At 42.4% G+C, this 23,539-nt stretch overlaps 2 protein-coding genes across 7 annotated transcripts; both read right to left on the bottom strand.

Annotated features, from left to right (window-relative positions):
- Positions 1 to 245: 245 nt before the first annotated feature.
- Positions 246 to 13,818, bottom strand: zgc:100829 (uncharacterized protein LOC445149 homolog). Of its 2 annotated transcripts, none has more exons than XM_049743332.2 (8): positions 13,678 to 13,818; positions 11,671 to 12,131; positions 8,341 to 8,485; positions 8,150 to 8,249; positions 6,974 to 7,012; positions 6,836 to 6,880; positions 5,326 to 5,509; positions 246 to 1,059 (listed from the first exon to the last, which is right to left on the bottom strand). In XM_049743332.2, the coding sequence occupies exons 2-8, from the start codon at positions 11,840 to 11,842 to the stop codon at positions 833 to 835; spliced, it is 912 nt and encodes a 303-aa protein (XP_049599289.1). In that variant the 5' UTR covers positions 11,843 to 12,131; positions 13,678 to 13,818; the 3' UTR covers positions 246 to 832. The 2 variants fall into 2 exon arrangements, with proteins under 2 accessions (XP_049599289.1, XP_049599288.1); XM_049743331.1 differs by lacking the exon at positions 13,678 to 13,818 and adding an exon at positions 12,657 to 12,824.
- Positions 13,819 to 14,308: 490 nt separating this feature from the next.
- Positions 14,309 to 22,389, bottom strand: puraa (purine-rich element binding protein Aa). 5 transcript variants are annotated; one of them, XM_049743334.2, is made up of 2 exons: positions 22,163 to 22,389; positions 14,309 to 18,344 (listed from the first exon to the last, which is right to left on the bottom strand). In XM_049743334.2, exon 2 carries the CDS (start codon positions 18,259 to 18,261, stop codon positions 17,404 to 17,406), a length of 858 nt encoding a protein of 285 aa, XP_049599291.1. In that variant the 5' UTR covers positions 18,262 to 18,344; positions 22,163 to 22,389; the 3' UTR covers positions 14,309 to 17,403. The 5 variants fall into 5 exon arrangements, with proteins under 5 accessions (XP_049599291.1, XP_049599294.1, XP_049599290.1 ...); XM_049743337.2 differs by lacking the exon at positions 22,163 to 22,389 and adding an exon at positions 20,585 to 20,768; XM_049743333.2 differs by lacking the exon at positions 22,163 to 22,389 and adding an exon at positions 19,308 to 20,441.
- Positions 22,390 to 23,539: the final 1,150 nt, after the last annotated feature.

Below are 23,539 nucleotides of genomic sequence, written 5' to 3'. Positions count from 1 at the left end.
AATCCTGAAAATATCCATATGGAATAATTTTTCAAGTCACATAGGATTTTTTTAACTCACTTAGCTCAAATGAAAGACTTGCCGTTTGTGATATTTGAGGTATTGTCATATTTTGTTTTATTAGTTTGACCTCTAAAGCTTGCGCAATACACATTTTAGCATGTGTTCAAATTTATAGCATTGACGTTTTAAAAATTCATAAATATTACAAAATATGTAGCTAAATTATACATTAATAAAGATAGTTTAAATTTTATATACATCTTTTTATTGCCACAGAGTCAACCACACAAGCTTGACATCCAATATGCCTCGTGTTAACAAAAAAAGTCCATTAGATATCCCTATAAAGAATAGATTTAAAAAAACTAAAAAAAAAAAGACCCTGTACAAATGTTAATTATAGTACTGGGACATAACACTGAGCAGAGTTGGATCATTTGGCAATGACCATCAAACCTGCCAGGGTTTGATCCAATAAGAAGGTATTAAGAATTTTTGGCACTGTCATTGGTCCTCAACAGGCTTCACAGAGGTGGGGAGTCATGTGACACGCCGTAATAACTTTCAGTAAGGTGACTCCATTAAAGCAAGGATCCCTCTGTACCTTATTCCACCTCGCAGAAGAAAAAGAATAGCACACATGAAAAGTGTATCACAACACAATGTGACTCGAGCGCACCTTCAAGCATTTCCATTTTTTTGTGCTTTGGTTGTGCTGGCAAAGTAACAAAGGTCTCCATTGGTTGAGTTGTCCTTCCACTGACTACTCTACATGCTCTCATCCTGTCCAGTGTGGCTTATCTTGAGATTCTTTGGGCCAGCATCGGGATTACCTGACAGAAGAAGAGGTGGCTACGCACAAGTGGCTGGGCTTGGTCGGAAGAGGGGGCTTGATGGTGCGGGGGGCGGCCTGCGGGGAGGTGGAACCGCTATCCACGCTGAAGGTTTTCATCAATTGCGCCACCCGGCCCCGCCCACCGCTGGGCGTGGTGCTCCCTGATGAGGAGATCACTTTCACTGAGGACGCCCTGCTCTGTGCTTCCGATGCAGCGGCACCTGAAAAACACAAGCCATTTTGTTTTCAAAGAATAAAGAATATTTGTATTACAACCACCAATACCGAGACTGCATATCGCAAGAATAACTTTTGGCTTTAAATTCTTTGGAGGGATGCTAATGCTATTTTCCCACACTTTCTGCAGCCCAGAGCACCTCCGGGAGTACGATGGCGCCAAAACAAGGTGAAAAGAAGTTGAAATAATATGTTTAAGGAAAAGCAGACAAAAACGCAGACGGCACACGATTGTTATTAAAGCTCGAATTCTTTTGCCAATTCTTTTCTATCATTTCCTCTTTCCTAATACTGCACGCATGCATCTTTCTTCACTCCACTCTTGTTTTTTTGTTTTTCTTTTTTCCTTTCCGCCTCCCTTTATCCCACTCTGGCTGAGCAGAGGTCATCCTCCATAAAAGTGCAGCGGGGACACAGCTGGCCGTAGTTTGTGTGCGTGCGTGCGTGTGCTCGTTGAGGTAGTGTGTTGGCGAGAGGGTGTAATTGAGGGAGGAATGGAAGGAACAGGCGAAAGAGAGGGGAGGAGGGAGGCAATGGAGAGCAGACAGACGCTGCTCAGACACCAGAAGGCTTGAGGAGCCACATATTTTTAGCGTCATCCCCGGGGGACGAAGATATGTGAGAGAGCGAGCGAGCGTGCGTGCACGAGCAGCCTCCACGCACACAAAATAGAGCGACAAGCAAGCGTCTCCTTCGGTAGGGGATTTGAAGAGACACATTCTCACGCCACACAACAACAACGCCGAGCCGAGTCGAGCCTCACGCAGGCGGGCGGGCGGGCACCCCCCTCCACACCACCCCCGCCCGCCAATTCGCTCAGGCGTGCCACCGATCTCCACGCGCACACACGCCAAAACCGCGCAAGCGTTCCTCAGGCCTGTGCTTTGAAAAATGAACACATGAAAGTAGGTTGCGTTATTGTTTGTTGTTCACGCTTCACCTTCGTTGCTTTGCGTGCCCCCCCATCCACCCTCCCCGCTGACCTCTGACCCCACCCCCCAGTTCCTGTGTTAATGTCCTCTCGCCGCGCCGCGTGGGCCTGCCCCTGATTGTCTCGTTGTGTTGTGCAGTCACCACGGAAACCTTGGGCAGGCTCCAGCAATTGAGGCTGACACACATTCAGGCACGCACCGAGCGCACAAGGCGAACGCACACGCGGATATGCACGTACACACACACACTGAGTGCCGGTCAGAGTGTGTTTTCTGTGCTCGGAGCCTTGGCGCAGGTCTGAGTGGAATACTTAATAAACACCGAGGCAGACAGCAAGAGGGAGTTTGTGTTTTTTAGCGTCAAGTAAGGTGACAAAATAATTAAATCACACCCAGTATGCACCATTCTTGAATGCAGTCAACAAATAACACAAGAAACGTTGAAATCTTTAAGAACAACTCTTAAACGAACCCAAATATCTGTTTCAAACCAGCGAAGATTGATTACTAAATCTCCAAATTAGATCTCTCACTCCTTTGTACGCCGGGGACAAGGGGACGGCGGTGAGTGGGTGAGGGTGGGCGTGCGTGCTGGAGGCGTTGGGCTACAGCGCCACTGACCAGACTGGCGCTGAAATTAAAGACCAATCTATCTCTTTAAAGACCCCTCGTCAAGAGAGCGAGCGGGAGCGAGGCAGAGAGGAAGGAGGTGGGGGGAGGCAGAAGTGGGGCAGAGGGCAGAATTCCCGAGCAGCACGTCTGTGGACAGAAGGGCAGGGTGTGTGTGTGTATGTGTGTGCACGCCACTGGGGCCCCTGTCACTTATCAGCACGGGGCTGAGCGTCGCCCAGGGCTAGAGTCGGGAAGCGGCGCAGGAATGTGCGTCCTTCCCTCTGAAGGTGAGGAGAGAAGAGAGGAAAGCCGACCCCGCTGATAGAGAGCGAGTGGGGGGGGGGGGGGGGGTATAAACACCAATGCACACGCACGCACGCACATACATGTACGATACAAAGATTAGCTGCTACAGATGCTCTGCATCGTCAAAATGGATTATTTTAGGCAAACACTAACACATGGCTAATTGTTGAACATAACACGGTGTGGAGACGTCAGTGCGACAGTGATAATTGCTTTCCACGCGAAAGCACAAACACACAGGATTCTGGGTGTTAAAACTTCATATTGTGGTTGCGGGGAACCAAAAGACTGAGAAAACAGTCAGTGATGTTGACTAATCCGAGAATCAACTCAACTGGGCAACAAAACACATGCCCCAATACTCATGTGAGTGGATTCAAATCACATCTTTTGGTGTCAAATAAAGGCAAGTGCTGGAATACTTTTGCAGCAAAAAAAATACAATTGTGTCATCGAGTTTATTCTGTCCCTGTGGTCGGAACAAGTGTTTTTTGTTTGTCCCCGGCGTCTTTTGACACTCGTGGCTCACGTGACAGGTCACACTTCCTGCTCGGAGGAAACAGGAACGGTTGTCACGACCCGCATGCAAACACAAACAGCTGAGGCATTGAGCGTTGTCGGCCACCTCTTCCCCTTGGAACGAGCTTCCTGTCATTGTCAAGGACAGGCTTCTCGTTCAGTATTCCCTGTCCGGAGTGGAGACATTCATCCGGCTCTGTGTCGGACGCGTGTCTACCAACTCCAGTCGGCAGCTGTTCTTCTAAGCTCCTCTAAATATGCGTCCAGACAATTTCTTTGGACTGTCATGATTCTTTTTATGTCAGGTGTTGTTTTTAGTTCTGTAAATAATTGTAAACTCCATTTCATAAATACGTAATTTTTTTTGTAAATATCATTTTCCCAGGAATTATTTGAACACTTGAAAAGCCAATGAATAGCAGACATCTCTGTCTGAGCCTTTCAGCTATTCCACTGTGTCTGCTGTCCAGAGAAGTTTAGGGGGAAAAAAAATAACATGAATGTGATGCAGGTTGAGTATTCCTCCAGCAGAGGGATCTAGTAATAGAAACACAAACTGGACTTTTTTAGCTACAGTATCATAATCTTCCACTGGATGGTGCTAATTTCAAACTGACCATCAGAATTGTTTTCAAATTGTTTGCCTTTTTACTGCTGTTCATAGATAAAGTATGTAAAAAGGAGCTATCGGTCTACCTTGAATTAATTGCCTGCCGATCACAGGTTACAAATAGACGTCAGACTTATTTATGGACAATTAAGAGCCTTTCATCATGCTATTTACTGCTATTTATGAAATCTTGTTTTTATTGGGGCAATGGGAGAAATGCAAGGACGTCATTTCTTCTAACAGCCACTGGGGGGAATACATGCATGGGATCGAAGGACCGCTATTATGCGTGGCTCCTCAATTCACTTTGTTCAGTTGAGTGCCATCTCTCAACATTCACACACAAATCCCACCGCAATTACAATTTCTCGTAGTGAATCTAAACGTGCACAGCCATGACAACACCCACCCCGAAAAAAGCGTGCTCGGAAATATCACAAATCACAAGTCCTATTCGCTTTTTCTCCCTCCAGGCGGGTCCGGATTGACTTGCCACTCCATAAAGATTCCGGGAGGCTGAGGTACTATTTGGCCGGCACATTAGCTGGAAAAAAATAGGAAATAAATCCTTCTCTAGCTGCATTACGGCAAACCTTTGCGCAGGCGGCTCTCGCTCTACACCTCCGGTCGGAACCATGGTGTTGTTGCGGTGTTACATTGTGAATGCAAGCTAACTTTTCATCCGCTTGTCCGATTAGAAATGGATTAAAACGCCACTATGGCGGATATGTATATTATATTTTCAAGTATTTTTGTCATCATAAATATTCAAAATTTAATTAATTTAAGAACTACATGTTAGCTAAATATAAAAAATATTTGTTATAATTTAAACTTATTAAAAATACGCATTTATAATCAGTCAATCAGTCATAATGAGTCATCATTTTTCTTTACATAATTGCAAAGCATTGGATATTTGAGCAGAAACCTAACAATACTCACAGGCATATATTCTTTATCCTCTTTAAAAAATGACCAATACTACTATCACATACGGTAGTGGTAAAATTCGTCTTCGAATCTGCTTGACTGTATAAACCGTTTACATTCTATTTAATTATTGTAGTCAATTAGTATGAGTTTACATAAAGTACATTTTCAGTCTTTTCAGTGGGGAAAGATCATTTGAGATGCAACTGGACTCTGCCCACCTAATATTATGATTAAACGTCTGACAGGTCGCGGTTCATTGCAAGGTCTTGAGAACCCCTCCAGTGCTCACAATCTTGACCCCGGGTGCCCTTTCCCATGATGCAATGCTCACTCACCTTTGACTTGCCGTGACTCCTGAATCAAGTCCCGTGAAGCCGCCGTCATCTCGGATGGCGCCGCGCTGGCTTGCCTCAGATTTGCGATCTCGGGTCTTGCGTTGACGGGTCCCGGCGCCACGTTTGCGTTGGCCGGCCTCACAATGACTGCGTTGGTTCTCCTGGGAAGCCTGGGCTTCTCTTCCTGCAGAGGGGGAAAAAGATCAGACAAAAAGTTGGAGGATGACAAGTGTTGACAGCTAATTCACGTACAGTTGAATCACTGTCACTGTGATGACTCATCAAATTGCCCTTCTCTCCAATAATGAGCGCACACGGACGGTAAGGACACAAACAGTTGGATGACCACTGATTAAGGCTTTAATTATGTGTGGGAAGAAAATTGTGAGGCGACTTGGATATCAAGCGGGCGCGCTCATCTTTCGATCATCTTGCGGCAATTTAATCAACAATTTTGCTCCCTCGCCTTTTAATCAGATGGACAAATTTGCAGAAGCCACTGCAACTGCAGCAGTAAAGCCACTTTGGGTTTTTATGCATGTAATATGGCTAAATGCGGTCCTGAGTTGACAATAATAACAAAATAAGAACTGCTGCACTTCATGCTTCATCAAAATTAAAAGGTGCTTACACAATTCATTGTTGTTGTGGTTTTTAAGCTTTACGACGCAGCGGCAGCAAACCTAATTTTACACTTGGGTGATATTTAAGCGATCAATTTTCTTTCCGGAAGCCTCCAAAAGAGCAAGTAGGTTTACTAAATATTTGAAAGACTGCTCAAATATTACTTAAATATCTCCTTTATAATTCACCGAGGTCATATGAGGACAAAGTTTTGTCATTCGGGATAAGAAAAAAAAGTATGAATTTGAGGTTTGCCAAACTCTTGTCTCCTTCAGTGTCCATAATAAATGCATCAGCACGGGTTGAGGAACAAATGAGAGAGTTTGCTTCTGTGGTTAGAAAAAGAAAAAACTCCTGTTCCGACTCGCCCCAAAAACCTCTGGGGATGTTTCCGCAATCCCATCCATCTGCGAGTGACGCGTCCCTCTAATTCCCTGATCAAGTTCATCAACCATCTGTTCTTGGGCGGCCCAAATATCCCGTCTCGCCACTTCTCCTTCAGCTTCTCCTGCCTGTGTGTGTCTATGTGTGTATCGATATGTGTGTCACCTACACACATTTGCATGCAACATTAAAAAGTGAGGTAGGGCAAAAGTCAAGCTCCCCAAGCTTGGGCTTGCAGTTGAGTTCAACTCCTCCAAATGCAGAAAGCTATGAAGGGCTCTTGTTAGAGCTCAATGCATGAAAAGAGGAATGCTGTGGGAAAGGCGATATGCAAAAGGGCCACTGGCTTAACCACAGTTTCCCATTACTCACAAGGAAGCCAAAATGATACGATAAGACCCCATTAAAGCCTTTTTAAAATCAATTCCCTGCATAGATAACAAATGGTCATAAACATTTAGATCTTAAGAGCTTTAAACTGTGTGTGTTTATCACCAAGTACCTTGTGTGCAGTTGTGGACGCTGACGCATGCTCACTCACTGACACCTGTGGGTGCAACAAAGACATTACACGAGGGTTGGCAATGACGCAATCCAAGCACTGGACTCACAATGACATCAGGTCAATTCGCCAACTCACCGCCAGGGGGTGTAAAGTGCTCGTCTCCTCACATTTGGCCTAATAGGAGGAAAAAAAAAAAACTCCATTTAGATATGGGCACTTCAAATGACCTCTTAAATCCACCACTATCATGTCATAAAATAATAATAACAATACAAACAAAATAAAAACATTATAACTACATATTGCATAAAGGACAAACGGAGCAATTCGCATATTTGAGGAATACAATTAATTACTAAAGCAAGAAAAAGTTTCTCGCATCAACTCCAAACTGCTATACGCCACTATCGCAGTTTACAATAAGCATTATGTTATAGTGTTACTAAAAATGTCAAATAAAATACATCATACTCACCAGAGATGCTTATTATTTATAAGACAAAATCCATCCTCTTTTGTTAGCTGTGTTGGGTTGTCAAAGAGCTAGTCAAAAAGCTGCTCTGGGAGTGACAAATAAAATCTTTTACGAGTTGCAATAAGACAGCCAGCTGTCCTGTCCTCACAATGTCCAGTTTTTCTTGAAAAGTTCACCTTGACGCCTTTGTGAAGGCAAAAAGCGTTGAAAACGAAAACTGCTATTTTAAAGGTGTTTGAGGCTTTTGGACAAATTACATTTAACACAAACCAGCTGAAATTTGTTTGGAAAAGAAATAGCCCGTAAAGGCTAAGGTGCACACTAAAATGTATATAACAGACTTTAGGACATAAATCAATACAATTCTATTCTGATTAGGCCAGCAGAAAAGGTCTCGAAGGCCTTGACTGCATGCCCAAGATAAATGAACATGTAATGGGACACCCATACCAGCACAAACGCAACCAACAACTCCAAAATCGGCAGCTTAACAAAAAGCACAAACTAAATTTTCACCGGGCCATGTACCGTCTTTTTTTTACTATGTATTTGCGGCCAGCCTAAATTGCTGCTTCACAAGAGCCCATTATGTCACAGAGATAAAAATGGCATGCGGGGCTTTTTGCAGTGGGGGATGTTAGTTTTGAAAAGCGAATCTGATTGGAGCTGATGTTATTTTTCAATGTCAACATTATGTTCTGAGCAGTGACGACGGAACATATTTGTGTTTATTTTCAGTTTGATTCAGACGGAATTTGTTTTCAGGGTGAGAGCACCCAAGAAGACTTTTTTTTTTTGCTTCTCACACAGCCACAATTATTTAATCCTTTACATACCTTCAAATTCAAGGAAATTCCAGGTTGTGTCCGAGAAGGAAGGTTTTCTCTCTCAGCCGTGATGTCTGCATTTATTCTGGTCTTTAACATGCTTTGATTGCTGTAACAGATACATTTGACAACTGATCTTAAATCTTGCCTAGAGTCAAATATAAATACCCCCCTCTAAACATTGTATATAAGTATCTTACACTGTGTTGTTTTGTGAACAGGGGGCCTTCTTTTCTCCCAATCCTGAGCAGATGAATTTGGAACTCAACTCGTCCATTTCCCCGATCACGATGACGGCCACATCTCCGTCGCGACCCAGCAGCCAGCTGACATTCTTGCTATTGGCTGTGAGGAAATAAGACAACATTTGAGTAAACAGACAAAGCCCCTCGCACAAAACGGCAAGAACTGTCATGCATGGTACGGAAATAATGGAATCTTTCATGATGGAATTAAAACATCACTCATTCCTGACTCCCACTCATTTTGATTTCTTAACTTCAATAGAGATTAAGAGGTGCACTTCCTTTTAGCTGTCAAACAATCGTGCGGTTGGGTGCTGACGTAAGCGCCCTCAGCAACGTGAGCGGTGAAGCGTTTGACACAGGTATGACAGTGTAAGTGTTGGCTGGCTTCAAATTACTCTGTCATGGTGAACTTGTTTTGCCAGCCTACCCCGTGGAACACATTCCAGCTGGCCATACGGGGTAGCACTATGAAAACACAAAGCTTGACAAACGAGACACATACTAGACTGACAGCTGCAATTCATAGATGCTTCATGGGAAATTTGAACCCTTGCTGGAAATGACAAAAATGACTGCCTTGGTTATGAAAGCTTAGCATTTTGTTTTTGATTTCGGTCTTTCAGAGAAGACACACTTTGTGGCAATGTGACCTCTTCTGATTATGGTAAATTACTTGCGGAGTCCCACAGGCATCAGTACTCATCCCTTTAATGTTCAGTATTTAAATGTGGCTGCTTAGAGATTACAGTAATCCCTTGTTTATCGCAGATAATTGGTTCCAAAAACCACCCCCAATAAGTGAAATCCGCTAAGTACGGTCAACAACAAGAAGTACTGGGCAGGCTAACGACTTAGCGGAAAGATGCTAATTTGCGACCGTGCTAACACGTTAAACCGGACTTCTAAAGGAATGTAAACGAACATTTGGAGCAATACTACATTGTCCTAAAGGTTAGACACGTTTCCTCAATTTAGAAGTTTTATTTTGACTTAAATATTTATTTAATTTGGAAAAAAAATCCACGATGTAGTGAAGCTGCGATAAATGAAACGCAAAGTAGCGAGGGATCACTGTATCTCTATACTGGCCACCTTGCAATCTACACATAATCCTAATTTGTCCGTTTTGAAATGGGTTCCTTCCGAGCCCCCTGCAGCAAGTTGCCAAGTGACTTGAAGAATGCTGAGCACCAAGTGGCAACGCCAAAGTGCAAAACAAGAAAGCCACACACTTCTTGTTTGCAAAGAGTGCACACCAGCTCATTTTACAGTTGTGAAGTTAAAAACTATGCACATGACTATCTGCTGACTGTGCGGTTAAGTAAATTACTGTTGCATGAGAAATTGAAAGTAAAAAAAAAAAAATTATTACAAAGTACGATCTTTTCTTTTTTTAATGTGATTGTGGATCGTGTCGCAAGCACACAAAAAGGGAAACATGGCCTGCTTATCTCACTGTAGTTCACAAGTCCCATGACCAGAATAGCCGAAAGGCAGCATGAAACTTTTGCTTCCCCATGCGCATGTAAATGAAGCTGAGCTTCTCTCGCAAGTCTAAGCAGAATTTGGTCTTTTGTGTTTCAAACATACTTTTCCTGTCTACTTCCTGTTTTGCCCCCCTGCTGATTGTTTCAAGGATTGGCTCACTTCCTGCGTTACCCGCGAGAGATGAACCATCCACCATTTTCACCATTAAGAGTAGAGTAGGACTTCATGATACCAGCTCAGAGTCTTCATCCAGTGTGCTGAGAGCAACATTGCTCATTAAAGACAGACAGAAAGAAAGCGCTGTCCGCTTCCTCACTGCACCCAGGCTGATAAATAGGAAGTGCTTTGTTATAAGCCCCAAAGAGACAGCTCACATTACAGTTTATGCACCCGTTTAACATTTGATCTAAATGCAAGCTCTACTACATTGTTGGTCGTGACCAAGCGTCATCCCATCACACGCTTTTTTCCTCAGCATAAAAAAAAAATGCAGACAGGTGAGATTTTGCAGTGTGTCAAACCAGTTTGAGAGCAAGTCAGGGAGCCTCGTGAGTTTTCCCCTGCTTCCTCCACATTGCATTCACGTATAGAAAACAATTACAAGTGACTTCATCTGCAATGCTTGTGGGGGTTTTTGCTCTTTTTTTTTTTCCTGTCATCATTTTCCATCACATATGATTTCTCAATGTGCCGCTCGGTACAACAGAACTACTGTTGGGAAAAAAAAAAAAAAAGCCAGTCATCGAATTTTCTTGTAAACAGAATCCACAGAGACTCATTTCAAACAACACATTCATGTTACAAATCCCAATGGGAAGTAAAACAAGAGGTGTACCAAATATTTCGCATTTTCCCAGATAATATTACAGTTTGACAAAAGGAGCAGGATTGTGTGATTTCTTTTTGCCAATCAATGAATAAAAATAATCACGTAAATCCTGAAAAGGACTGTTTTGATCATCATAGAATAAAAGGAATTCACATAAAAGGAACACACTACAAACACAAAGCCAATGTTGTTGGGAAGTTTCGCTTGATGTGACATAACGTTATCATTTATTATTTCTATTTAGGATCGAACAGTTGGCGATTTTTTATAGATCCTGCATAGCCAAACGACAAATAAAACCAATTTATTGCCATGTTTCTAGCAATGTGGCCATTTCTGTCCTTCAAACCACATTCCGCCTTTTATTTTGTTTTGAAGAACAGAAAAGATTATCAAGAGAGAAGAAAAAAAATCCTGTGCTTGGTTGGCATCCTTGGCTAATGGATGAAATATTTTGAACTGATTAGTAATGGAAAAAAGTCTGTCTTGACAGTGAATAATGTTGAAGCTCCAGTAAGTATTAAGCCTTAACCCACTTAACGGTACTGCAAAGTATAAACGAGCATAAACAGGGTCTTCTAGCCAATGAGTCAACTTTCCTACATGTCTGACAGGGCTCACGAACGTTTAATACGAAGCAGCTGGAGTTTGTCAAGCCCGAGTTAAGTTTGTCTAGGGGAGAAACTTTAAACTGGCCGAATGGAATCGGGATAAACAGCGTGCCTGAGTTGGCAAACAGCTGTTGAGGTGACAGCGAGCGAACATGAGCTCAATGCATGCAACGTGTCATGGCCAATGCATAGGTTGTGTAGCGCAGCTTTCGGACTACTCGAGTAGCTGTCTGAAAACTGTTTTGGATTGTAAACAACAAAAAGATGGTGCGTTGAGCTTTCAGTGGGCTTCAAACGAATACTGTTTTTGAAAGCGTAATATCTGCATTGGCTCAATTCTAGAGTTTTTCTGACCTTTTTTGGGCTTTGTCCTCTCGCCTTCTCGCTCCAGTTTCTCCTCACGCTCTTTCCATCGCCGCACCTGCTCTTCGCGCATCTTCAGGAACAGCGTCTTTTTCTGGTCCTCATTGAGAGCCTCCAGTACATCGGGGTCGATGTACATGTCTTTTAGAATCTGCTGCAGCATTGTGGCGGTAGCGTTGGCAGCTTCGACAGAGGGTCAACGTTGGAGTTGCACCTGGTTTAGGAGGTGCAGGGAGGTAGTTTCTCCTTCCAGAGGTGCCTTTATAGTTTCATGCTCTTAAAAATATCTTGATGTGCCAAAATCCTGAGGGATGGTCATCTGGATGAACTTTACTCAAGGCAAGAGATCATCCTCACTTTGTCATTTAAAGAAGACAGCATAAGCTCACTCTTATTTGTGGATAGTTTCTTCCACACCATGAGACGTCAATTTTCTGTCATCATCGGAACATCTGTAAAAAAAACAACAAAAAAAACAGACAAGACTTCTTGTCGTCAAATTCCTGTCACTAACTGGAGTTTAAATCCAAACTGACAGACTCAGCCCAGAATGGGAGGAGACTCTTTAGGAATGGAACTGCTTCTGTCATCAACAAAAAAACTCCCTTCTTCCCCTTCCCTTAATCAGGCTCCATTCGCACCGAAGGTTCCGCAAGAAACTACTTTTTCGAATCAAGTTTCGGCTTGAAAAAAGTGGAAGGAGCAAGTCATTTACTCCTTGCAAAGGCATTGAATGGGATTGGTCCACCCCCCCAAAATCACAGCAACGGCAAGGAAGCAAACAATGGCTACCACCCCAGCAACAACACACTTTGTGGGAAAGGAAGCCTGTCTGAAGACAGAGAACCGGCGGAGCCCAGATGGTGTCGAGTAAATCAGGTTTGTGTGCACACATGGAAACCTAGGAAAGGAGAACAAGGAAGCAGGAAGGAACAGACAAAAAGAGGAGCTCAGATAGAGTTTGTTGAGGTACTCACAGTAGGATGTAGACAGCTGCTCCACAGTAAGAGTATGCTAAGTAAGCTGAGAGTCAAGAGAGCCTCCTTGTCTTTGTGTATGACTGGCTGATGACATCACAGCATTCCATGATGTCCCTCCCTCCCTCTTTCCTTGTAACCGCCTCTCTCGCTCTCTCGCTCAACTGTCTTATTTTTCTCAGTCTGTCGCAGTTGTCTTAATTGCTCATTGGCACATCAGTAAATGACGTCACGTTATTAAATTAAAACCCATGCAATTATGGAAAACACCAAACCTTAATGCAATGGATATCAGGATTAACCATGGCATTAAAATGTATTCATAATAATGCAAAAGCTAAAAACGAGGAGATTCAGATCGATGCCCTCTTTAAAGGGCTCTAACGTCACGGCTGCGGTCCGCTATGCGGTCTCGAAATTCCGGAAACAGCAATTTTGTTCCCCCTCTGACTGACTTTCATGTTTTTATGTATACGAGTGTGTAGACATTTGTGCACAACGGCCCAAACAAATGTAATATGGATACAATTAATTATTGAATAAACATCGGCAATCCGGCATGGGTTTGTTTTGACTTACTTCCGCATCGGCGTAAACGAGTGAAATAACGGTGGCCCTAAAGAGGCAAAAGGGGCAACAAATTTGACAAGTTGGCATTTTATTTACTGTTTATTGTTAGGATATCACGGGTGAGCTGGAGCTTTTCTCAGATGACTTTAAGCGAGAGGTGGGATACACCCTGGACTAGTCACCAGCCATTCACATGTCACTTAAATATCACACACAACCGCAACACCTATGTAACAATATCCAATTAATCGAATGTGCAAACTTTTGGAACGGAGAAGAAAGCCACGGAAAACGCACAAGCACGTAAAAGACTTACAAACTCCATAAGAGATATCAGAGCCAAAATTCTGAACGTCCAACCCACTAAACTGCGAGCAAGTTGAGCAAACAATTCGACCACCTTGCTTATGCAAATCAAAATGGCAGTTGACGAATTCGTGATTAAACTCACCTCGAAGAGTATCTCACCAACATCTTGGTGAATGCAATATTTGCGTGTGATTGAGATGTTCTACACCACAAGATTAGGCGATGCTGTGCAAAACAGTACTTCCAATCACGTTACTTGATTGGGTCGCTTCTTTATCGCTCAACTTTTCTTGCCCGTCATTTATAAGCAAACAGCGCGCCCTAGCGGCCAACGTGAGGAAAGTCGATTTGGATTACGTCACCTTACAAGACAAAGCATGCTGGTGAGCAGAACGCAGGAGCAAAGACGTGGAGAATTTTAATAGAGCGTTTTCTTTCATTCGAATGTTATTATAAAAATAATTCGCTCATGCCAATGGAAAATCAGTTGGGTCACAATATTTTTGTCGAATTAATCTTTTAGCTCAGGGGCAAAGTTGGTATTTGAAATTTAGCATAACTGAGATCAGAGCATCTTATATTAGTGCAATACTTTTACTTCTTCATGCCACTATTAACGTCCTTGAAGGGAAATGTAAATGATATTTGAGTGGTGTGTGCAACTCCAGTTTTAATTGGACCGTAAAATTCTTTGTGCTAGTTTACAATTTACAATGCTGCATGCTCTGTTGGGTCTCCAAATGTTTTGCATAAGAATGAAAGTAGCAACATCATGAGGATCAGATGCTTTATTTTACAGCCTGTTATGACACATACAGTACTAGAATTATCTATAAGACAACAACACAGGTAATTGTCAGGTGTTTTGTCACCAATTTCGCATTTTTAAGGCTGTAAAATTAAGCTTTAGTCATTAGTATTGATGCAAATGTCAGACAGTGTGGACAAATACTACATCAAAATCAAACATCCTTTCCCCAATCAGTAAATAGGTGACATTTTGGTATTTTTCGTTCAACAAGAAACATGAAAATACATATATTTTGAATATAGATTCATCTTTATCGGGCAAAATTAAACTCAGATTTTGTCAAATATACATACGCTATATTTCATGTATCAAAACAAAGATAATGACATTCTCGAGATAAAGTATTGGTGTTTTACAACCTGCATTGCAAAGCAAAGTGCTACACACAACAACCACTAGACAGTTCACCAAACTGGAAATGAATACTGGACTCAAGCACCTTTAGCTTAAAGCTAAAATGGAGATTTCAGTTTACAATTGTTTTTCATTCAAAAGTTTTTTTTTTTTTTTTTTTTAATGTTCCTTCAACGCTTGCTGCCATTTTGGCAAGTGACCTTAGTTATCGTGAACTGTAGTGGCTGTTCTGACCTTCGTTTGACCTCAATTCCCCTCCAGTATATTTTTTTTGAGTGCAAATAGCGGCTAAGAACTCCTTCACTAGAAATAAACATGGAATTCAGCCACATCTTTTCAAATAGTAATCATATTTTAATTGATATACATATATTGCCACAATTGGCACATACGATATTGCACAGTCATGAAATGTTGCACATAAAAAATAGAGCTATTTTTTGTGGCCGAAAACATTCCAAAAGTCACAAATAAAGTGAAATAACGCTGACAAGGTAAAACCTAAAGAGAAACAAAAAGACATGCGTGCTACTCCCCCTTAATTGAGCGACCGGCAACATACATGACTACCTAAAAGCCAGAGCATATGGAGATGTGGGTAAAGGGGGAGGGGCGGCGATGGAGGCTTGTCGATAACTATTTCCAATCATTTCCACTCACTGCTCTTCCTACTATGTGCTTGGTGCTAACTCCTTGCATCATCTTGCATCGAGGTGACCCCCCCTCCCCTTCCATGTTTACATGTAGGCCGATACCTGGATGGCTGGGGGATCATATTAAGTAGCGATGAAGGTACTGGGAAGGAAGGACAATGCCTTGTTTTAGCACCACGAGTCTGGGCCGAGACACCAAAAAAAAAAAAATGGAAGAAAACTGTGGTCGAAAAGAAGCCAAACTTGCGATCCAAAGCACCAGGCCAGCGTGTAAGCATGCGGAGTGTGTAAGGCACCAGGTTGTTTTATATGCTGAAGAGGATGCTCCCAGTAAGCTTTTACCCTATCTTGGTGGTCAAGGACGGTCTAGTTTGCTGGTTTCCAGTCAAATCTAAACATCGCGGAAGCAAACACTGAACTCACTGCTGAGGTAAATAGATCTGATTGTTGCCAGTTATTCTTAAGGTGACTGGCAAGAGTTTATAAAACTGCTATCACACATCTATGAGATGCGACAGAACTGGACGAAGAGAGCCAGTCGTTTTACGTGTGGCAGCCCAAGTATATCATCACCTCCCCAGGAAAATGTGGGCCAACTAAAGAGAAACATTGATTTTTTTTAAACACACAAATACCGCAAAAAAAAAAAAAAAAAATCGTAACCGAAGATCTGACATTTATCTGCCTTAGTAGCGTCCCAACAGTAACTTATATACGGAAGTGTTCAACTGGAATATACATGTTTGTTTTCATGTTTGAAAATATTCGTTCTACATAGGCAGTTCCGAACTTTCCTAAGTTTCTGCACTTATGTCATGGGCATTTCCTTACACACAGGCATCGTCTCATATTACAATTTTGACACGAAACAAAGGCAGAAAAATACCAGCTTTTACAGGTGGTGTCAAAGGGGATTGCGTGTCCATATTAGCCATCGCCGATAAACTTGACAGAAGAAGAACTCTAAGCCCATCAGGAAGGGCACGTGGTCACAAAATTGGACCCTCCAACCAAGTGTGCCTAAGTGCTCCCCTGTTAATGTGTTAGAGATCTTTTGATTTCCACTACACTAGCAGCAGCCTTTGGGTGGGCTTCGCTCAGTACTCAAGGAGTCGAGCTTTCGTGCAATACAGGCAAAATATGGAAGGGTCCTCGAGACACATTTTTGGGAAACCAACAATCGACTTACGTGCGGATAAACATGCACGCTTTAATTGGCACCATTTTGACGTTTTTAATGCTCCGGCCAATTGTTCATTTCTCTGTATTTGCTACATGTCATTTCGTTACTATGCATTTAGTACCTTTGAACCCAACACATCGCATCAACGACAACACACAACGGCAGTCTAATATATCCATTTGCACTGCAACAATTTCAACTGATTTAAGAGTGACTTCTTTGAATGCCTCGGTCAACACGTCAAGAACTACTGAGCAATATTGAGTTGATTTTGATGCAATGCATATTGCACAAGATAGAGAGAACACTTTTGAAAAACTACATGACAGCTAACCAGTTTCCAAAGCAGGCCTAGCCCTCATTTGATGTGTGTAAACACATTAATGGTCACAGGTACACAAGATGGCGAATATGTGTGACCATATTTTTACAAACTTTCTCAAATTTGGTTTTGAAAAAAAAAAAAAAACACATAAAATATCTAATTTGTGCTGAAGGTATTAGCTTACATGGAAAGGAAATGCTTACTCTCAGATCCCAACATTGCAAACATTGGTTGTTTTTAGCTTAAAGTGGTACAAAAGTTTGTTTTACTCTGTTAATAAGGGAAATAAAGACTCCATATTGTTTGTCAAGTAGGAAACAATGTTCAAACATGTTATTACTTTGTTTAGCAGCCAGTTACTGTATTAATGGTGGATAAGTGGGCTAACATCCAGCGATGAGTGACATGATGTCAGAACTGTCAGGTTGTGGTGAATTCTTATATTGTGGGTGATGCTCCCTTGGAGTTAAACCGTTTCAATTAGATTTCTTTTATACAGTAGAGTTTATGGTTAGATTTCTTGTTATTTTCACGACTCTGTCTCAATCCTCGTCTCCGTCGTCCGCCTGCACCTCCTCCTCATCTTCTTCCTCCTCCTCCAGCTCGCACGCTCGCTTCTCCCGCTGCTTCTTCATCTCGTCGGCGTATTTAGAGAATGTATTCCCGAACTTGGACCACACTTTGTAGGGCACCGTGATCGAGTTGCGGTACGTCGGCTTCACCTCGCTTACCCGCATGAACACGCCGTACTTGTTGGAGCCCACGTCGAAGAAGAAGCGCTTGTTGTCCACAGTCAATGACGAGCCTTCGGGCAGCTCCGCGGGCTCCTCCTCCACGCCGTAATCGTCAATAAGTTTGGCCAAAGCGTCACGAAACTCGATAAGTCCTTGGGCCGGGAGCGCGATGGTCTGGCCCTGCGTGGATCCCAAGCCGGCCCCCCGGCTGACGGTCTGCCGGACCCTCAGGAACCGTCCTCTCTGGTTCTCCTTTAGATCCATGTAGTACTTCCGATTCTCCCGCACCAGGAACTCGCTCTTGAGCGCTCGCCGCGGCTCGTCCTGCACCATGCCAGGGTTGCTGGGACCGAGCTGGGCGTAGTGCTCGATGAAGTCCCCCAAGTAGTCGCGGAACTCGACTGCCACGGACATGGAAAGAGTGAGGCGGCTCTTGTTGCCACCGGCCCCGACTTCGGCTATCTTCAAGAAGCGGCCTTTGGCGTTCTGCTTTACGTCCAAATAGAAGCGTTTGTTTTGGATGTCAACCCGCTTGGACGCCAGCTCCTGAGTCTCGTGCTGGAGGCCGGAAGCCGAGCCCGCCCCTCCCGCCGCCGAGTGCATGGAACCAAAGCCTGGGCCCGTGGCTGCTCCTCCCTGCTCACTTCCACTGTCTCTGTCCGCCATGATGCTGCCTGCCTGCCTTCTCCCTCAGCCTAAACCGCAAAAGACTCGACCAGTCACAGTCAGCGACACAGCTCTCGCGAGATCTGCCGAGAAGTACACACAAAAAACGAGGAGAGATTAGCATTCAGAGACGTCGAACTGTACATAGAAAAACCACGGTTGGCTGTTTGGTCCGTTGCTTGGATACACAAAGCCGTCGGCCATATTTAATGTGGCAAGTTCTCTTATACCCTCACTGAGGACATGTTTGAAGTGACTTTTGGGCTAGAGGCGTCCACATTGAGGACGATTCAATGAACCTCCAGCACATGATAGAGTGTGGGAGGAACCCAGAGTACCTGAAGAAAACCCATACAAGCACAGAAAGACCATAAAAACACCATAGCCCGGATTTATAACACTCGTCTATTGTGCTGCAGCCCGTAAATTAATAAAAGCCTTTACATAATTCACTAAGGCAGTAAAATTCCCAGTAAATCACTGTAAAATTCTGCACAGTTCAAGGAATTTAATTGTGATTCTTTCACAATTGGGAGATTGCGAAGTGGTGCTTTTACCACACCTTGAGAAACATTTAAACTATTAACTTGCAAATAATGGTCAAATTTATTTGACCCTTAGACAATTTGTATATTCATAAGCAGTCCAAAAAATGACACATTCAACATGGTGGCAACGTTTGCGTACGACTACGCGCCAAAGTAATATCTACTTAGGCCTTAGCTCTACGTTAGCGTTAGCTACTGAAATGTCATCTGCCATACTCCGGAGGATCTTGCACTTTAAATATGGCTACGACACAATAACAGTAAGTGTCAAACCGAACTCGCTTATAATGAACGTTATCTTGAGGTTGCTGTCAAATTATACCTACGGTTCTGCGACGAAGACGCGTTAATCACAAAGTAGCTATAAAGCCTGTTAAACAAATACAAGCAACGTAGCTTTCTCTGCTATGTTTGAACGCAGCTGATTGCACAATAATCACATCAAGCGACATTAGTTAAGTAAAACGAGGTGACAACAAGAAATAAGGGCATACATACGTCACTTAAATTGGTACTTAGCAGGTAAATATTCCCAACAAGGCGCATTGACCGTCTGTTGCTGCGAGTGATTCCGTGGCGAATACACGCCACTTTTCATCTTAAGAGACGATGCACTCTTGCATAAGTGTCTTGTGTAAGTGACGTTAGCTCTACGTGTTTTTCCTTTTAGTGTGAAGAGCGAGACGTGGAATCACAGAGGACCTCTTGCACCTCACGCGCCCCTGGCCTCTTCAAAAAAGAGAAAAGCCTCGCCCCGCAAGTCATGCAGTGTTTTGCCACATTTCTTGTCAGCTGTTTTTCCCCATCCCGCATTCAGAATTAAGTTGTGTATTCTGTCCCTAAAATGCAACGTTGCAAGCAAAATGGCGTGTCATTATTAAATATTTTTGGGGTGGAAAAAAAGAAAAAAAGAAAAAAAAAAGGGGGGGGGGGGAAATTAAACTAGATTCAGCTTTTGTGATTGTTCTATCCTACCCGTGCAAAACGTCCTACCGATTTGACAGTCGAAGTACTACCGGGTCCGTGCGCTTTCAGAATGTTTTGTTTAGACGCTTGCAGGTAGAACATTCTTCAAAAAAGAAAAAAAAAATCCTCGAGAAAATATTTACACGTCGACGCAGTTAATCAAGTATAGGACGTGCAGAAAATTTAAATAATATCCTTAGAGTATACTTACGCATAAATATAAGTTAATAGAAAGTTTTGACATTTTAAATTACAAATTCATACTATTTTTTCATTAATATAAGCAGGTAGGACGTTCTGAGTGGACGTTGTGAGCATGCGTGCGCAAGCGCACTAGGCATTGGTAGGACAGAAAAAGAAAATGCACAATCCTGAGAATGTACCTTTTCCCTTTATTTTTTATTGTGACAGCCCTATAAAACTAAATTTGAGCAATTTTGCTATCACGCAAAACATATTTATTGACTTGTGAAACTTGTAACAGTGTACTGCGAATAAAATCATAACCACAATAACCACTGTTCACGAGTATAAATTCACTTACGAAATCATACGATTCAAACCAAATTCAAAGACTTATTTTTTTTAAACACACTACTGCAAAAAAAAATATATATATTCAACTACAATAACTATGTACGAATTCAACCGAATAAAGTTAATTAATAGTCCTCACATGCAGCACCAAAAAAAAAAAAAAAAAAACCTGGACCCCGAAGATAATGACGGATGATATGCACCGTGTCAACTCTTAAGGTATATAAATACTACACTTTTGTCCACATTCATAATATTAATACTTTACTTACTTTATTGGGCTGATGTCCTAAACTTAGTTACAGTGTTTGTTGCGACCGAGCGCCTGCACGAACCTCACCTGCCTGAATCAAGGAAAACGAAGTGTGCACATACTCACCTGCATGTAGTTAAGGATCCCAGGAAGAAAACAGAATGAGCAAAAAATATCACCGCAGCACGAAATGCAAAGTACCATAAAAGAAACAAAGATCTGAACGGACAGCCGGTAAACTCACGCAAAACACTTTACAGTCATAATCTATCATTTCTATATACATTAAAAAAATTCATCACAAATTATTTGGAGTGGGCGTACTCTTTCAAATTACCACCCGCTTTTTACGTTACCAAAATGTTCTCTTTTTTTCCATCCGTTATGACAGCATTTATGTAACTGGGAATTTATTTGTCCAATATTTTGAAATAGCGGCCCGCCCATAGCAGCATCTACAGGCCGTAATATACATTTAACCCTATCATGGACGCTTGCAGATTTCTTTTAATACGCGCTTTAAAAAATAATTTGGTGGAAAATGTAGGGTTTGGCAATCATGTATATTTTTTTAATTATAATAATATATAATTTCACGGGACAAATTCGATCGTTTCCAGTTGTCTTGCAGGCCTGCTCATTGTAATTACGTGATTTAAAAAAAAAAAAAAAGATTGGACAAAAATATTTTATGCTTTTTAAAGACCATCTCAAGCGTTGGTGGGGATAACAATAACAAAGGTTATTTTTGCTATATTATGTTTAGTCGGACTATTGGTTACCATAATAAAAACCCTAAAATGTGCATGAACATTTTATTTATTTATTTATAGTATTTTATTGCATTCGTTTGTCTAAGGCCTTTACCAGATATTGTAATTTAATGTATTATTTCCCTGTATTTAATTACAATCCACGCAAACTTGTGTAAGGGAATTAGACAGATGACGTCTCTTTGTTTCAGGTTGATCAACTTAACTAACGTCACAAAAGGTTTGTATATACGATATTCGACAAGTTAAAAGATTCTGTGAACGAATCTAAACTGGGTAATCAATGACAACCTTTCAGTCATACAGTGAAAGCTAAACAGACTATATATTGACATTTTTCTTTTTTAAAAGTGCTTTAAAAAAATAATTCTTTATTTTGCATTTTTCCAGGATATTTAAATGAGTATTTGGTTTTGAATGTTCACCTCTGTGACACAGCAGAAAGCGTAACGCTCATTGGACACCAAATATTTTAGTGCTACTTTACACGCACAGCAACGTCACTTATGTCACTTCCATGACTTCTTTTACGCATGGCAGCAGCAACGTTTACCATAATCATCACGCTGGAATGTTGTGCGTGCACGTTCAGGCGTGACGGTCGGCTGTGCTTTGATTGGTATACATGTGTATGTATGTTATATGTACATGGGTTTACTCTGCAAAGCCTAACGCGCTTTATAGTATATTATGATTTATTATTATGATTATTATTTTATTGTTATAATTATTATTGTTATGAAAGGCCACGTCGCAGTTAAATGGCATTGGGCTTTGTTGGTTCTTTAACAAAGCGCATTTACTTGCAGGCGAACGCTCCTTACCAGTTTGCACCACTCAGATTGGAAGGCGTGCGGCGGACGAGCTGAGGGGACAAGCCGCACATGAAGGTTTCTTCAAGCGGATCAGTTGTTCGGATGTGTCAGTCTGCTGGAGCACACCTCCCAAAATGGATCAGAAATTGCGAGTTGTGGCATCAGAGAGCGACGCACGCACCAGAAGGCAGGCGCCGTCCGCTCCTTTCCGTGACGTCATCAGGCGCTGCCTGCCAACTCCGGGTGTGGCGACCTCTCTTGGTCATGCAGAGGAATTTCAGCACATCCTTTAATTTACAGGTATGGACACAAAAATGGAAGGGATTTGGGGTAATTATGTAATCATTGTATGAATGCCGAGTCAAGCTTTATTCATCTGGCATTCACACATGTATGCAGAGCCAATTACACGCTCTAAATTGAGTTAAAAGTCAGTTTGAATTCTATGTCAGCCTAACCCAGGTCAATATATAGCAAAGAAAAAATCTATAAAAAAATGATCATGACAGTTTTTTATCATTTTCAAAATTAACGAAATTAAGTTAGGACTGAGATGCTGCCCACCTGTTAGTGTTGTAATTTCAACACTTGCTCTGCATTCGGCATGTCATGTAAGCTCTGGCCAGAAGATGTCACTCTTTCAGGATCTTTACAGTTCAACTCCGCATTTGCAACCGAGACGTTGTCTTATTAGCCTCCAAAATTGAAATTACCGCAATTTGTCCCCAATGCTCTTACTATATACGAATTAGAATTTCTTGCTGAACATTGTTAAAAGTAATTTCCAGCTGATGTAGTTCTTCAGCAAGGTCTCATGGCAGCGCATGCAGCTTCTGTGAATCACCTCTACTAGACTTGTTTATGAAACTACACCATGAGGTGACCACCCTTACGAGATCCGGGCTAGGGGCGAGTGAGGAGTCGGAACCTGTGGTCTTTCGGCTGCATGCACACCTTCTTCCATCCTGCATTGTGTGACGACCCCCCCCCCCCCCCCCTCTCTTTCTCCTCCCTCTCCTTTTGGCAATCTGGTCCATTTTCGGTGGGTCTGTGGAGAACGGGGGGAGGCGGAGAGAGCCGCGGTGGAAGGCGGCGTGCAGGACCACAATCATGTTTTAATCCTCGGAATCATACCTGTGCTTTTTCCCATGCTTCTGAGACTCGAACGAGCAAAACTTGTGGGCCCACTGCAGCATTTTGGCGTCTTTTCTTGCTTGAGAATCCGCGGCTCTACCCCCACCCCCCTTACTGCAATATTTGGGCAAAGATAAGAGAGTCAAGGCTGCCATGGCAGCATAGGAGGGGGCATCCTCAGCCAATTTCTCGCTCCTCCTGTCTATGATGCCTTATTGTTCCTATACGAGCGGATTTGGGAGTCAGCATCCT

This window comes from Syngnathus scovelli, chromosome 15 (assembly GCF_024217435.2).
Source record: "Syngnathus scovelli strain Florida chromosome 15, RoL_Ssco_1.2, whole genome shotgun sequence".
Taxonomy (NCBI): domain Eukaryota; kingdom Metazoa; phylum Chordata; class Actinopteri; order Syngnathiformes; family Syngnathidae; genus Syngnathus; species Syngnathus scovelli.
The sequence above is the reverse complement of the archived record's forward strand: the minus strand, read 5'-3'. Positions and strand labels throughout refer to the sequence as shown.